This window comes from Microcaecilia unicolor, chromosome 12, assembly GCF_901765095.1.
Source record: "Microcaecilia unicolor chromosome 12, aMicUni1.1, whole genome shotgun sequence".
NCBI lineage: Eukaryota > Metazoa > Chordata > Amphibia > Gymnophiona > Siphonopidae > Microcaecilia > Microcaecilia unicolor.
The window spans coordinates 43685602-43702401 of record NC_044042.1 but is presented as its reverse complement, the minus strand read 5'-3'; the positions used below and the strand labels follow the sequence as shown (position 1 = coordinate 43702401).

Here is a 16800-nt window from a genome sequence, read left to right as displayed (position 1 = left end):
GGCAGAGCCGACAGCGCATGTCTGAATGCTGCTGCGGTCCCGCGCTTCTTTTTCTTCTTATGCTGGCTCCGAGAGAAGCGGCGGCAGCGGTTCAGCTGCATAGATGTCGTTCCTGGCTGCCGCTGCGCTGCTCAATAGAAGCGGCGGCAGCAGGAGCAGAAGATTTTGTCAGGAGTCTCGGCAGGGCCGCGGGGAAGGTCAGAGCTGGGCTGGGGAGGCTTAGCCTCCCCAAGCCTCTTATACGGGGCGCCATAAAGCGCCCCCCTGCGGCGCTTACCTTGCTTACTGCATCAGCACGGCCCTGTGCTGGGGCCCAGAGCAGAAATTAAGGAGGGGGCCCCTCTCAAAATCTCCCTACCCACCATTACTGCCACACAAAAAAACTTTACATGATTTTTTCACACACGAAACACAAACACACATTCACCAAATACAGAACAAGGAATCAGAAATTAGACATAGAAATATGAACACCAAAATTGAACTAGGAACCCCAAGAAGTTAAACTTGGCAAGTACTGCAACACTGAAGAAATAAAAACAGAAATGCACTTCCTTTTGTATTGAACACAATCAGTGGCAGAGCCACGGAATCCTCCCCACCACCACCACCACCACCAAAATTAGCCATCACCCTTGCCATAGCTGGCAGGGATCCCCAAGCTGTGTCAGCTGAAGACCACCTCCTCAGGTCCGGCAGCAAGAGATCTCCAAGCTTTGCAGCTAGTGACTGTGTCCTCAAGCTGCTGCTGCCCCCGCTGCCCCCCCCCCCCCATGCATACTCAGATTTTATGCATGCAGAAAAACCAAGCATTCACAGGGGTTGGTGGCACCCTGTCAAAAGAAACCGATCAAAAGAAACCAGACAAAAAAGTTCCAAACAAAAAAGGTTCCCGACATAAAAGTCCCTGACAAAATAGACTCCTGACAAAAGGGTCTGATGAAATAGATTTACTGAGAAAGTCCACCGCTTGTCACTTGAAAGTTCTGGCACCTGCCTACCGCTTGACTTCACTATCCACACTTGGTATCTAGTGAGAATCATAAATCTGCTTGACAAGATAATCCAGCTTGATTAAGGAGGTTTCCCTGCCCTGTTTTGTGTACAGTCTATTTTGTCTTGGGGTTTTTTTTTGTCATGGTCTGTTTTGGTTTTAGTCTGTTTTGTTGGTTTTTTTTGTCATGGTCTATTATGTTCGGGTGCCCCCAGCTTAATATCCGGGAATAACGCCGTCGGCGATGATCATTCTTCAAAGACTTACAGTTCAGGAGGGCAAAAGTACATCTTGTTTACCTCTGGCTGCATTCTTTTGTCCTCTGGTTCCTCAAGTGAATATACCCCCAGCATTGCCTCCTCCGAAAACACATAACTCTGGCTGAGGGTTAGCTACCTCTGAATTAAAAAAAAAAAAAATAAGATTTCTGTGGTTAATTCATATTGTCCCATAAATTTATCATATTCTAATAAAATGGAAAAATGTGTATTTAAAATACATGGCTTTGACAGAAAAATGCTTAAAATGCATATAACCATTCAGGGCTTTATAAATGATTGAGCAGAAAGCAGACTCAGTATAAAGCATTAACATAATGTTTTCGATATTCACCCTATATGCAGGTGCTTTTACTTACTGAAGAATGACAAGGAGTCTGCTTGTTTGATCACTGCTGATGCTGTCACTCACTGAGGCCTGGGATGATAAGAGGTTCCTGCAGTCCTAACTGCCTCAGTTTCTCCTTCTTCTCTACTCACCCATGTATAAGCCTGGGAGTAAAGCATGGACTAGCTCAGCCTGTCCTTCGTGACATGGAACTGTCACCTTAGTTAAAAGGGATTTCTAGCAGTCCACTGTTGGATATGTCACCCCAGCCTGGGTCCATAAAATAAGCTGATCCAGTCCTGGATTTTCTCCACTACATGTAAGGATTGCTAGTTAAGATTTTTCCATTATTTGCCCTAAACCAGGTCTGAATTAGCCTGCTGGTTTCAGCATTGTACAGTCTGCCCTACTGGATCTGCCCTGACTCTATAAAATTACATCAGAGAGAAATCTCCACCATTTGGACCAATGGACACAGTCGACTCACTTTTTTCTTCATCCTTTGGTACCAACACTGCTGTCCAGTCTCTTGCTTCTGGTCGCTCCTGCTGTAGGATCAGGGCAATGCCACCCCTTCCTCCTCACCCTTCCTTCACTGACCTAAGATGGTTTAAAATTCCTGCCCAATCTACACAAGTACCATCAGATTCTAAAGTAACAGATGAACTTTAAAGAGGTAATCAAATAACAAGTAAGTCCACACACTGTACAGAGCATCATGGCCTCGGCAGAGGGAAATGTTTAGTATAGTGCTGTCTGGTGTCTAATTTTGCAGATATCAGCCAGCTTTGTGTACGTAACTTATTCCCTTATCTATGATCTAGCAGGGCAAACAGCTAGCCTTTGTATTCTTGGCCTTTTCAGGGACAAGATAGCAGGCAGACTTAGCCCAAGCCATGAGCTATAAAATTTGGAAATGATAACAAGCATTTGCTTGTTCTCAAACAAGCTCTGGACGTAATGAGGAGAAACGCTATCAGTGAAGGACAGATATGAGTGGTAAATATTCAGGGATATTTGAGGTTACAAAGGGCAAATGATGAATAATGGAAAAAATACCAAAAAAGCAGAGGTATGATAAGGAGGGGCATAATCAAAGGGGGCCGGTCATCTATAAGGGCGGCCATCTCTAATGCCGGCCCCGTCAAGCAGCGTACCCGACTGTATTATCAAAACAAGATGGCCGGCCATCTTTTGTTTTGATAATACAGTCGGGGCTGGCTAAATCTCAACATTTGGCCTGCCCTTAGAGATTGCCAGCATTAGAGATGGCCGCCATTGGTTTTCACCGATAATGGAAACTAATGGCGGCCATCTCAAACCCGGCCAAATCCAAGGCATTTGATCGTGGGAGGAGCCAGCATTTGTAGTGCACTGATCCCCCTCACATGCCAGGACACCAACCGGGCACCCTAGGGGGCACTGCAGTGGACTTCACAAATTGATCCCAGGTGCATAGCTCCCTTACCTTGGGTGCTGAGCCCCCCAAAACCCACTCCCCACAACTGTACACCACTACCATAGCCCTTATGGGTGAAGGGGGGCACCTAGATGTGGGTTCAGTGGGTTTGTGGTGGGTTTTGGAGGGCTCACATTTACCACCACAAGTGTAACAGGTAGGGGGAGATGGGCCTGGGTCCGCCTGCCTGAAGTGCACTGCAGTACCAACTAAAACTGCTCCAGGGACCTGCATAGTGCTGTGATAGAGCTGGGTATGACATTTGAGGGTGGCATAGAGGCTGGCAAAAAAATGTTTTTAATTTTTTTTTTTGGATGGGAGGGGGTTGGTGACCACTGGAGGAGTAAGGGAAGGTCATCCCCGATTCCCTCCGGTGGTCATCTGGTCATTTAGGGCGCATTTTTGAGGCTTGGTCGTGAACAAAAAAGGACCAAGTAAAGTCGGCCAAATGCTCGTCAGAGCCGGCCTTCTTTTTTCCATTATCAGCCGAGGCCAGCCATCTCTAACCACGCCCCATCCCGCTTTCGGTACACTTCCGACATGCCCCCTTTAACTTTGGCCAGCCCTGCAACAGAAAGCAGTTGAAGCCGGCCAAAATCAGCTTTCGATTATACTGATTTGGCCGGCCTTAGGAGAAGGCTGGCCATCTACCGATTTGTGTCGGAAGATAGGTGCCCTTCTCCTTCGAAAATAAGCAGGAAGGTGACCTTAGAGGTCAGGGTTGAAGAATGCCAGATAAAGAGAAAAATATAAAAGACATTATGAGACTAGACAAAGGGAAGCTTCAGTATCTGACTAAGCACGTCTTGTAGCAGTCAGACCTGATAGCTTCCAGGGAAACACATAGAGACGCCACCAGAGAGGCATTTTATTTTGCTTTTGCTGAAATTTAGAATTCTATAAATAAGAATTCAATTTTCTGTAACACTGGGATAAACGAATTTTATTGTAATCATTTGTTTACTCTAATAAATTTTAGCATTATTAAAAAGAGAATAAATATACAATGGAGTGTGTTTCCTTTGCCAGAAGGGCTTTCTGACCCCCCCCCCCCCCCCCCCATGAAGTATTTAGCTCCCCTCAGAGGCAAAGGGGTGCTTTACAGAAAGTAGGGAGATCCTGTGCTATTCCTGCATACTGTGATAAAGTCACCTCCAGGATAGTTGGGTTAAGGCAGTTTCAGTCTGAAATGCAAGTCCCAGAAGGCATTGCAGGCAAGGAGCCAGAGGGTGAGATGAAGAACCCGGACTGGACTCCTAGCTGCAATCAGGGAAGACATGGGTGTAAGCGGGCAGGTTGTGTAGAGTGGCTGCCACTAGGCGGAAAGAGAGTTAGAAAACCCTGTGTGCAGGAGCTCATCATTGGTCTCATTAGCCTAATGCTAAACTCAGCTGGTATGGGTGTGGGGAAGCTAATGGAAGGAGAATGATTGGTGGTGGTAGCTGAAGCCAGGGATTGATTAGGCAGGTGGGAAGGAGTCCCAGCAGTGGAGTTCAGTTCAGGAGAGAGAAGCAGAAAGAGAGAAGCAGTTGCAGGCTGAAAATTCTTGGGCAGGGAGGTCTCTAAAGTACTGAAGCAGGCTGAAATTCCTTGGGTGAGAGGAAGTCCCAAAAGTATTGAATTCACTGTGAAGCTGATGCAGGGGAAAACCCTTGGGTAGAAGGAGTCCCTAAAATATTGAACTCTCCTGAAGGTAAAGAGGATAGAAGGTAGAAAATGCTGCTTGGTGACTGAACTGTGATGGCGAACTGAAAGAACTGTTTGTCTTGGGAATTGAATTACTGTTTATTGTGCACTGGATTAAGAGCCCAGACTGAAGCCTGTAAGCCTGTATTGAATCCTGGTATGTGCTATGCTGCTGTTGGAACTGTGTACTAGAAACCTGCATGGAATAAAAGTCCTTAAGATTGAAGTTACTGGTGGACATCTATTTCTTCATTGTACCGGGAGCCTGTGGCTGGAGGAGATTGTTCTATCCTTGGTTGCACAAGAGAGGTACCTGGTTACAATACACATAACATCACAGAATGTTCAGCTGCCAGAGTTCTATGCCTGGTCCCCTGAGGAAACAAGCCCCACGTGCCCTGTCAGCAGGGGCATGGCTATGTGGGGCCATGGGGGCTTGGACCCCCATAGATTTGGCCCTGGACTCCCCTGCCGGCGACCCTCTCGACCCCCCCTCCCGCCACCAACCTGCTGTCGCCATCTGTTACCTTTGCTGGCGGGGGACACCAACCCCCACCAGCCGAGGTCCTCTTCTTCCTTCGTTCTGTTTCTGAGTCTGATGTCCTGCACGTACAACGTGCAGGATGTCAGACTCAGAAACAGAACGAAGGAAGAAGAGGACCTTGGCTGGTGGGGGTTGGGGTCCCTCGCCAGCAAAGGTAGCAGACGGCGATAGCGGAGGAGGGTTGGCGGCGGGAGGGGGGGGTCGAGAGAGTCCTCGGCAGGGGGGGGTCAAAGTTGATGGTGGCGGCGCCAGGGGGGGGCTAAAATGTGCCCCCCTCACCTTGCGCTCTGGACCCCCCTCCCACCAAAGTCTGGCTATGCCCCTGCCTGTCAGGGCTGGCTATCTGCCTGCTTACAGCTCCATAGAGGTCAGAAACTTCTTCTACCCCATACCCAACCTTCTCTCTAAAGTGAGTGGTCTGGATGAGGATGTGCTTTTTTCTTACTCAAGCTTAGTGGGGTGGTAATGTGCTTGAGAGGTGAGAACCTTCAGTGTGGAGGAAAAGGAGAGAAGATGGAGGGCTAGATGCAAAATACATAAATACATACATACAAACGTACAGGGAATGGAAGGTTAGAGGAGAGGAAAGAAGAGTGAAGGACAACTGAAAGAAGTGAGAAAAACTAGAGGACTAAGAAGCAATGTCATAGAAGAGAAGAGATGGAAGCTGAGAAGAGACTGATGGAGAGAAAGAAAAATAATGAAAGAAAAGATGGAGCTTGAGTCAGCACTATAGTAGAAAGAGAACAAGATAAGGACCTCCCTTCTCATACACTTGCAAAGTTACTTGTGCACATCTGCACCCCCATCTCTGGCCCTCTTTAAAAAAAATAATGGGGGCTGTGGTTCTAGGTTCCTTAAGAAAAATGAGGACTGCATCTCCTATCATGCAATACGTGCAAAACCAGGAATAGGTCAGGCTGGCTAGCAGAAGTAGAGCCAGCTGGGAGCTGTAAATATACTTCCAGTCATTAAATCATAAACGATGGTATGATCAAAACATGAGTCATGTGACATTTTCTACTTCCCATTATAAAAGTCAAAAATGTTTATGTTTTATTGGTAGAAATAATCTAGCCATGGATTTAAAGACTATTTAACTTTTAGTTCAAAATACACAAAACAACAAGCTGTAGGAGAGAACTAACTTAATACATTTATGATCAACTTTCCAGAGCTGAACTCTGGTGACATGTATTTTGAAAATACCAAGAAAACCTGCTCATAGCAGCACCACCACTTCCACCTACTTGTGGATGCCAGTTTGTTTTTATAGCTCTTATTTTTGGAAGCAACAGAAACTCCTCTCAGTGCATGAAAGATCTCTCAGGAGAGGGGAGAAGAAAGAGACATCTGTATATATTTTCAAAAGTTTGCTGCTTCTTTATGCTTTAGGACACTGAGTAAATGCAGTCAAACTTGAGAGAAAATACCTTTTTTGTCCAATGGAAAATCGTGGGCTTCTTTCAATCTGAGATGTCCAATCTTCTCCAAGGTTTCCCTTTCTCTGTGAAACATACACACATTCTCTGTGACTCTCTTTCTGGGAAATATACTTTCTCATTTTTGATAAAGTGGGTGTGGTTGCCAAGTTAGTCCATTTGGGGATCCTTTTACGAAGCGGTGGTAAAAGGACTCCTGCAGTGGCAGGTTTGCTGCACGCCGAGGACTCCTTTTACCACCTCTGATAAAAGCTTTTTTTTTTTTTTTAATGGAAATGGCAGTGTGGTAAGTATAACACTTGCCGCACAGCCCATTTCCATGGAGATCCCTCACCGCCTCCTATTTTGGGCTCCCGCAGTAACCTGGCATTTACCAGGCAGTGAGTGGCGCTGGGCAATAATTTTTTGGTGCTGGAAATGCCGTGCAGTGGAAGTCAGCATTATCGCTGGGCTTCCACGGTAGCCCGGCGGTAGACCAAATCACCGCGTACCAAGCACCTTGATAAGTAATAATCACAAATAAATCAACACAAAGGAAAGGAAAATAAGGTAATACATTTTTTATTGGACTAACCTATTACATTTTTGACAAACTTTTGAATGCAGAGCAAAAGATGACAATACCAAAATATATTTATTTGATTTTCCGGAGATGCTAGACAGAGGGCCAGGGTAAGAAGAAGAGATGAGATGCTGGATCAGAGGGGAGGGTAGGAAAGAAAGGGAAGATGCTGGACTACTGGGGTAGAGGGAAGGACAGAGGTAGGGCCACGAGCTGCTCCTGGGGGTAGATATCATGGCTGAAGGCTCATCCTGAACATCAGATATCCTTGGGCTAACCCTGACTTTGACACAGTCATGGTAGCCACAGAAATCCATTCTTTTCTCCCCAACTTCCCATTATTTTTTTGGGAAGATCAAAGTAATCTCTATAATGTTTCATTAAGACAAGCCTTGGTTGCTGTTGCATCTCTTAAGACTCACTAAATAATCCCCAGTAGTTGAACTTTGTACAATCCAGATTTACATTTACTCAAAAGGCAAGGTCACCATGCAGAGCAGAAGTGGCAGAAGAGCAGGGATAGGCTGTCATTTGCAAAGACACGAGAAATGACAGCACAATATCCTATGTCACTGCATATTTCTGGCAAACAAAAATAAGCAGAAAAAACACATTTTGTACTTTTTCATTTGCCGGTAATAATGTGCAATATTTGCAAAGACAAACTGGCCAATATTCAGTGCTATATAATGGCCAGGAATGGCTACCATGAATATTCAGTGGGAGTCGTGTCAGGTCTTTGGGAAGATTAAGGGTCTTTGTGAAGACTGAATAAAGTTTTTTTTGGACATCATTTGTGCAAGGGCTTTTTTTGGGTCTCCTCCACTGTTGTGTGCTTGCAACTCAGAATGTTGACATCACAAATGGGCATCCACCTCGAATGTATTTTACAACAGGATATGGCCTGTTCTAAAATACGTGTGAGATGAACATCTATGTGCTGGAAACATCCAGCATGATCCATTTTACAAACAGAAATGTCCAAGTTATGAAAAGGGCACACAAGGGACATGGACGACTGTGTGGCAGCAGAGGAATGTCTTTGAAGGGTTGAGCTTTACCAGTCAGAATGGTGTGGTCGGCATGTTAAGGGAAAGCTCCTTGATACAGCCTTTGTGTGAAACATGTTGGGTAAAATCCCATGACCAAATATTACTCTTGAGTGTTTAAGATGCATATTCATTTAAGATAATTTACTAATATAATGGTTTTTGAGATAATAAGTTGAAGTTATAATTTTAATAAGTAAATTATTATATTGGACCAGTGACAAAGTGAGTGTGTGAATCTCGGAGGTAATGAAGATCTTTGAACTTCTGAGTGACACTGCTTAAAGTTTTGGGAAATGAGCGCTAATATCCTTTCATATTATAAAATGGCCACAAAGCTATCTGTGTATAGAGGCAGCCTAATGGTTTAAGTAAGCCATTTAGTACTAAAGTAGAGGTTCTGAATTTGCTGGTTCAAGGCCCACTGCAGTTTTTTGTAATTATTGCTTGTTTTTTTTATCTTGTGGGGGGTTTTTTTTTTGGGAGGGGGGGGGGGTAATTGGGAGCACGCTAGGGACAGAAAAATACCTACTATGACTTCCTTATTCTCCTTTCAGTGGAGAACTGGTCAATCAGAGCACCCTTCTATAACCTGGATGTGCTAAGTACCAGGTCTAAATACATACTTACATTTTTTTAGAATATGGACGTCCCTTCTCCTTCCACAATCAGAGTTGGATATGCATTTTTTGACCCCTTCCTAGTCCTGCCAAAAACATGCCCAGACCGTTCCCCCTTGACATATGGATGTACTGCAGTTTTAGACATCCATATTCTAGCTTTATAAAATCTCTGAAATAAGCACCATAGTAATATAGTAGATGATGGCAGATAAAGACCTCTATGGTCCATCTAGTCTGCCCAACAAGATAAACTCCTAGTATACGATATGATAACATATGCATACTTGATCTTGAGTTGTCCATACAATTTTCAAGGCAAAACCATAGAAATCTGCCCGGCACTGGCTTAATTTTCAACTACTGGAGTTGCCATCAAAGCTCGCTCCAGCCCAACCAGATCTATCTAGCCATAATCAAGAAACAGACTATAGAAGTCTGCCTAGACAGTGCAGCTTATTACATTGGAACCTGAGTTCCCCCAAAAAGACAGGACTACATCTCCCTGTGTGCAATGGGATCAATTTGTTTCTCATGGCATTGAGCTTACTTTAGGATCTGAAGACAGTCAATAAGACACTGGACTTCATCTTTCTTGGCCAACTTTAAGATACTAAAGGTGCAGCATTTTCTGAAAGTCAGGATTAAAAAAAAACCAAAACATGTACCATCTAGAATAAACACTTCAGAAGCTATATTTAAGTCCATTACTGTCTTTTAACATGAAGATAATAAACAGCGCAGAATCATGTAAAATGGTGAAAGAATCATTGATTAATTGCATAGTGAATGCCAGACTCTTGGAGACTTTAATATACTGGTTATCTTTATTCAATTCACTAAACCTATCTTAATTTACGGGCAACAATAAATATTGTACCCTCATAATCTGTGTGGTTTTGCAAGGAATTGTCAGCCCTCTGCAACCGCTCCAGCTTCTCCAGGGCAAAGCCTGCCTCACTGATTGCTTTCCTCAGAAATTCTTCACTCATGTTTTGGACAAACAATGTTGTCTGCCCCACGGTGTAAGAGGATTCATTCAGGGTTTCAACCACCACTAGATGCCCCCCAGGTTTCAGCAATGTGTTGATGTTTTTCAGAGCAGAGATGTAGGCAGTTTGATCTTTACAAGCTACCTGCAAGCAAAATGGTACAAGAACACAGTCAACCTGAGGCAGAACCAGCGGCTCCAGCGGGTTCCTTTTGGTTACGTCACATTTCAGGAGTCGCTTCAGCTTTCTTCTTAACTTCTCTTCCTTCTCATCGCATGTTTCCCTAAAACAGTTAAAGCAGAATAAGGAAGAATTCTTGCACAAGATCCTTATCTACAATAAAATCTGGATTTCAAAATAGTAGCCCAGAAAGTTCAATGCTGTGAGACTTGGCAATGGAGCAAGGGTGGTCGCACTTGTCATGCCAGGTTCTGGAGTTTTGGTTCAGGAAAGGAATCTGGAAGCTGTTGGATGCGCTTTTTAAAGGTTATTGAACAAAGCATCCCTGGCAGATTCAGATCAAGGATGATGATGGGCAGTACCATGTCTATGTTAGAACACCCAACTTTACCATTCCTATACAATACACCCAACTCTAGCCAATAGGAGCAGCTTCCCCAGGACCATCTGAGAAGTGTCGAAAACTAGGCTGATTAGGAAGATATGGAATTTCTTGTGTTTGATTTATTTATATTTTTAAATTAAACATATGGGGTCGATTTTCAAAGCGATTTAACCAGCCAGAAATGGCTCCTGGCCAGTTAATTTGCCTGTTCGGGGCTAACTGCTAATTTTCAACAGCACTTAGCCAGTTAGTACAGGTGAAAATAACCAGTTAGCACCAAATTGAAAACTGGTTATTTTGGAGGGCTTTCCAAGAGTGGAGTTGGTACTTGGCCATTTAAGTGTCAATATTCAGCACTTAACTGGTCAGGTTAACCAGATAAATAAGACCACATAAAAGTCAGTCCTATCTTTGGGCCTCTTTTACCAAGGTGCAGTGTGTGGATTTGCCGTGCGCCGAGGCCCCCTTTTACCTCAGAGAGTAAAATGCTTAAAAAAAAAGGAAATGACCATGTGGTAAGTTAAACAAGTGCCATGCAGCCATTTCCTGGGGGAGCCTTTAATGCTACCTATTTAGGAGGTGGTAAGGGCTCACAAGCCAACACGGTGGCAAATGGGCAGTGCCACCACCAAGTTAGCCCCCAATGCCAAAAAAATTAGAATAGTGTTTAAGCACCGGAAATGGCATGTGGTGGGGGCGGGAACTACCGCTAGGCTCTTGCAGTAGCCTGGCAGTGCCAAATTGGCATGGGGCAAGCCCTGGTAGGCTTGCCGCAGCTTTATGTGGTAACTCATATTGTAGTTAACCAGCTACATGCTAGCTGGCTCCAGAAACCAATAAATTCAATGCTGATGCCCAGACATGGCCCGGCATTGAATTTTCGGGTTTAACGCTGGCAGCAAAATGTTGATTGCCACTGGCTGACTATCAGGCCCTACAAGAAGAAATCTTTGTTCCAGAAAAGTATGAATGAACCAAATCATCAAAATAAGGAAAGAAAACTTAAGCATACATATAATTAAACCTCTGTATAAAAGTCCACAAAAACTGGAAAAAGTGCCAATGAGTTCACTAAGAAAATACTGAAAACACCAATAATACCTGGAAAAGAATGCAAATCCGACGAGAGTAGCATCTATAATATTTAACAAGAAGTAAGTTCTTAACTCACAGGTTAAAAAGTATCTCTACATGATGAAACAAGGGAAGGCTTCTGAAGTGGCTAGAAAAAAATGTAGGGCCCTGTTTACTAAGCCGCGTTATAGGCGCGTTAACATTTTTAACGCGCGTTAACCGTGTACGGACATTAACTGTGTATGCACCTACAGTATCCCTATAGGCACCTACAAAGTTAGTGTGCACGTTAATTGTAGGCGCGTTAAAAATGCTAACGCACCTTAGTAAACAGGGCCTGTAGAGTTCAAAAGACACACATTTCATATTGTGGTACTTCACCAAACACGTGGAAAGACAATTTTTTTTTACAGGATTTGGATTATTAATTGGACATTTGCTTCAGTGCTGACCCCTACCTTCCGCCTTCCAGCTCACAAATCAGCCTCACAGCTGGATTCCAGTCATATGCTCCCTGCTCCTTCTTTAACCATTTTTCTATCTCTCGCAGGCAGCTGTCAACACAGTCCGAGGCAATGACTTCTTTGAAGAAGTCACAGGCAGAGAGAAGATAGTGAATGCAGGGGCCAGAGCCAAGCTCAAGACAGATATCTCCTTTCACATCACCTGAGAACAAAAGTGAAGACAAGTAATATCACAAGCCTTGTTTTTGAATGCCGTGTTGCCAACTCTTCACCTCTTTTATGGGCCCTGTTACTAAGCCACGGTAGGGCTACCTCACAGGTAGCGTGTGCAAAATCAGTACTACCGCCGGGGTAGCACGGGTTCCTGGTGGTAATTCCAAAGTTTACCCGCACTGTTTGCTGTGATAGAAAATCATTTTCTATTTTCTACCGCAGGGAGGGGGGGGGGGGGGGGTGTTTCCAGCAGTACTTGTCAGCGCAGCCTCATTGCCATGTGCTGCTTGATTACTGCATGAGTAGCGCGTGAGCCCTTACCATCAAGTAAATAGGTGGCATTAAGGGTTCAGGCAGTAAATAACCAATGCTACTTTTAATATTAGTGCACGGCCTTTTATTGCCCCATTTAAAAAAGGTCTTTTTTCCCAGCTGCAGTAAAAAATGGCTCAGTGTGTGCCAATTTTATGCATCCAAACTAACACATGCCACTTTTTACCACAGCTTAGTAAAAGAGCCCTTTATATAGACATGATTGTATGCACTCCAATCATGTGAAATTTGGTGGAAGTGAAAAGAAACTTAGGGCCCCTTTTACTAAGCCACGTAGGCGCCTATGTGTGCCCAACGTGCGCCAAAATGGACTTACCACCCGACTACAGCGTGGCTTTTGTGGTAATTTCATTTTTGGCGTGCGTCCGCTACGAGCATCTGAAAAAGATTTTTTATTTTCTGGCACACGTAGCGGACACCCGCCAAGTGGCATCTGACGCGCGTAGGTCATTACCGTCCAAATTCTTTACTGCTAGGTGTACGGCTGGTGGTAAGGTCTCAGACCCAAAATGGACGCGCGGCAATTTTGATTTTGCCGCACGTCCATTTTCGGCAAAAAAAGGCCTTTTTTACAGGTGTGCTGAAAAATGATTCTGTGCATGCCCAAAACCCACGTCTGCACTACTGCAGGGCATTTTTTAGCTCGCCTTTGTAAAAGGACCCATTAATCTATGATATTTAAGCCCCACAGTCAGTGGTGTTTTTAAATGCCAACCGTAGTATTTAAAGTGGTAACCAGATATTCAGCACTGATATCTCCAGATAAGGTGGTCATTGGAAGTTATGCGGGTACCACGATAATCAGTGTCAGTACTTGGATGACTATCTGGGCAAATTAGGACCATTCTAGCAATTTTATTAGCATCAGCTTGAGCATGTAAAGTGCTGTTCTACAGGTTCAGGTCACGTAAATCTTGTAACATTTGGGGTATGTGCTACATACTGTGCTGCTTTAGTGGGCTACATCCATGAATAAATCAAAGACAGCGAGGGTGACAAATAAGTGAACAGTAGATAATGTTCAATGTATTGAATCTTTATTATAACGACCAAGACTCGACACAAGTCATGTTTCAGCCTAAAGAGGCCTTCTTCAGGGGTCTTCTATTGGATATTATAATAAAGCTTCAATATATTGAACATCGTCTACTGTTCACTTATTTGTCACCCTCGCTGTCTTTGACTTGTTTGCGTGACTGCAAGGGTTGCTGTTCTTCTGTTTCTTTGCCGTGCTGCATGCACAAATTACACTTTCTGCAGCTCAGCCAGAAAATTAAAAGCCTGGTTGTTTGTTCAGATATATCTGGGAAGTAATGTCGGTGGTGAAATTAAGAAGGAATAACCCTGCTGGTCTGTAAGAAATTTTAAAAAAAAGTATCTGTATTTGTTGTCTTATTGTTGTTCCTATTTGATATATGACATTTTTGTTTGTAATTCGTTTTAATGCTGACAGTTAACAGGCAAAATATCAAATTAATAAATGAAAATCGTTCCATACAGACTAGGGGCAGATGCACAGAGGCACCCATTAAATATGGGTACCTTGGGAAAAATGACCAAGTCACAGTGACCAGTGCACAAAGGGCATCGCATGCAAATGAGCTACACAGAGCCCCCTTTGTGCATCAGTCTCTGTTTGCAACTTCGATGCTGTGTTGCCCTCTAGGGAATTTTTTGAGTTGTGCAGGGGAGGGGCTCAAAAGGGGGTCCACCGGAGTCCAGCACACCCCCTCTCGAGCCCCCCCTCACGCAACTCAACAAACTCTCTAGTGATCTAGTGACTCCTCCTTCTGTCCTCTCCCCTACACATCCATAAAATCCCTGGCGGTCCAGTGGACTGCATTCCGCCCTCCTCCCTCACTCTAAACATCACTCCCTGGTAGTCCAGTCACCCCTCCACACCCCACATACCTTAAATGGGCTGGACACAGGAGCTACCCTCCTCCTTCCTGCCTCTAGGCCCGGCCATCTCAAAATGGCAGTGCCCAGCCCCTGCCCAGTTCATCCTAGGATGCACTGGGCAGGGACTAGGAACTGCCATTTTAAGAGGGCTGGGCCCAGAGGCAGGAGAGAGGAGGCATTGCTCCTGACCTCCTGCCTCCTGTGTATTTAAGATGCGTGAGGATGTGTGTGTGTGTGTGTGTGTGTTGGGGGGGGGGGGGGGGGTCACTAGAAAACCAGGGAATGATGTTTAGAATGGTGGGGTCAGAAGACTGTCCCTGGACCACCAGGGTTAAGTCCACCAGACCACCAGGGATTTTTGGTTTGGGGGGATTGTGGGGGGCATCTGGAGGGGGGTCCACCAGACCACCAAGAGTTTTTTGGGCCCGGGAGTGCATGGGGGTCAGTCAGGAGGGGGCCCACTGGACCACCAGGGATTTTTGGTTCAGGGAGGCGCCGGGGGTGAGTCGAGAGGGTCGAATAGGAAGAACAAGCAGGCAGCCTTTGCAGCTGCCTGTGTTTCCCTCCTCTCTGGCAGCTCCAGATCCGCCGTAAAATCTAGTTCATTAAAGCTAGACTCTCTGGAGCTGTGCATCACACAGAATGCTCATTATAATACTAATGAGCTCATTGTAATACATTTGCATAGGGTTCTTGGTAGCTGCCATCGGCACATGTTAGAGCCACAGAAAACCCCATTGTACATTACACACTATATAAAACAGCTAAAGCAAACGCTGAAAGCTCGGTAAGCTTTGTGCATCGGCTAATGTACAGTCTGCCTTTAACCCACCTGCACTGAAGGCTTTCACAAGATGTGTCAGTGGAAACTTTACAATGTCGTTCATCAGGTCTGTGGCTGAAAAATTATAGAAAGTCTCTAAGTATGCCCGTGGGTCAAACTGCTGCTGGTAAACCTCTGCATCAGCAAAGTCACACATGGTGTCACAGGTTTCTGCTTGGATGAAGGCTGCTTGCTGGAATGAATTCCTGGGCTCATGACAGCTGCATGCAGCTGGAGAGGAGGCGGAGGCTGCCTTATGGGCATTGTATATCCAAGGTCCTAGTACCTGCTCCTCTTCTCCCATTTCTGAGATTTAAGGACACTTTTGTGCCTCGATATTTCTCAATACCTGGTTAATAAATAATGAGGTTTCTGCTGTCCTAGCCATGCAGTATGCACACATAGCCTCAACCCCAGAGTGTCTAAATACATTTTTCTGAAGTGCTACAACAGCGCTGCGTAACCCTAGTAGCGCTTTAGAAATGTTAAGTAGTAGTAGTATAAAGTATAAGGAATTATTTTTTTTTCACAAACCTACGAATTAATTGCATGTCATCTTTGGTTTTAAAGCTCTTTTTGGTTATCAATAGAAATCAAACAAAATAAAACATGGAAAAGAAAATAAGATGATACCTTTTTTTATTGGACATAATACATTTCTTGATTAGCTTTCGAAGGTTGCCCTTCTTCGTCAAATCGGAAATAAGCAAATGTGTTAGTTGATAGTATATATATGTGAAGCTTCAAAGCATTTCAATGACAATCTAGCAAGGTGGGGGTGGGTAGGAGGTATATATGGGTACATCAAAGCATTTCATTTCATTGATAGTCTAACAGGATGGGTGTGGGTAGTTGAGAGGAGAGTGATAAACAGAGCAATACAACTTTATGGTTTATAATGGGCTAGAAAACCCAGATCCTTGTTAAGTCCTGTCTGTTGGGTGTCAAAATATTCAATCATTCTGACTTCAAAGGTCTTACGTTCCTGTATTGTTCTAAAGTTACCTTTCAGGATTCTTACTGTGAAATCACTGGTGCAGTGTCCTGGTCCTGTAAAGTGTTGGCCCACAGGGGTGGGAATCTGACTGGCACCAGCTTTCTTCATATTGTGTCTATGTAAATTGAATCTTGTCTTAAGCATCTGGCCTGTTTCTCCAATATAGTGGACCTTTAAGAGTGGACTAACATGGCTACCACACCTCTCTACTTAAGATGAAAGCTCTTTTTGAAACTCGGGGGCTCGAGGAGGGATCGGGTTGGGAGGACCTCACTAAAAAAAAGGTTTCAGTCCACTCGGGTTTACAAAGAGCTGAATATTAAACTTACCAAGTTCTTGAGTTGTCGCTCCCTAGTTGGAATTGGAACAAAGCCAGAAGCAGAGGCAGTGCTGCGTGATGAGAGACTCAAAGCACTGCTTCTGGACTCCCAGTTAAATTTCAAGGTGCATGTCTCTAAAATGGATGGATCCTCTG

At 44.5% G+C, this 16800-nt stretch overlaps 1 protein-coding gene across 1 annotated transcript; it reads right to left on the bottom strand.

The window, feature by feature from the left end:
* Positions 1-7878: 7878 nt before the first annotated feature.
* LOC115481654 (nicotinamide N-methyltransferase-like) lies at positions 7879-15647 on the bottom strand. Its single transcript, XM_030220973.1, has 3 exons — positions 15338-15647; positions 12052-12259; positions 7879-10237 (listed from the first exon to the last, which is right to left on the bottom strand). The coding sequence occupies exons 1-3, from the start codon at positions 15630-15632 to the stop codon at positions 9808-9810; spliced, it is 933 nt and encodes a 310-aa protein (XP_030076833.1). The 5' UTR covers positions 15633-15647; the 3' UTR covers positions 7879-9807.
* Between the last annotated feature and the right edge of the window lie 1153 nt (positions 15648-16800).

Coding starts and splice junctions, on each gene's coding strand:
- LOC115481654 (XM_030220973.1), bottom strand. CDS start 15,632: ATGGGAGAAGAGGAGCAGGTACTAGGACCTTGGATATACAATGCCCAT. Junction 12,260..15,337: donor TGTGAAAGCCTTCAGTGCAG/GTGGGTTAAAGG, acceptor TTTTGTTCTCAG/GTGATGTGAAAGGAGATATC. Junction 10,238..12,051: donor TGTGAGCTGGAAGGCGGAAG/GTAGGGGTCAGC, acceptor TAACTGTTTTAG/GGAAACATGCGATGAGAAGG.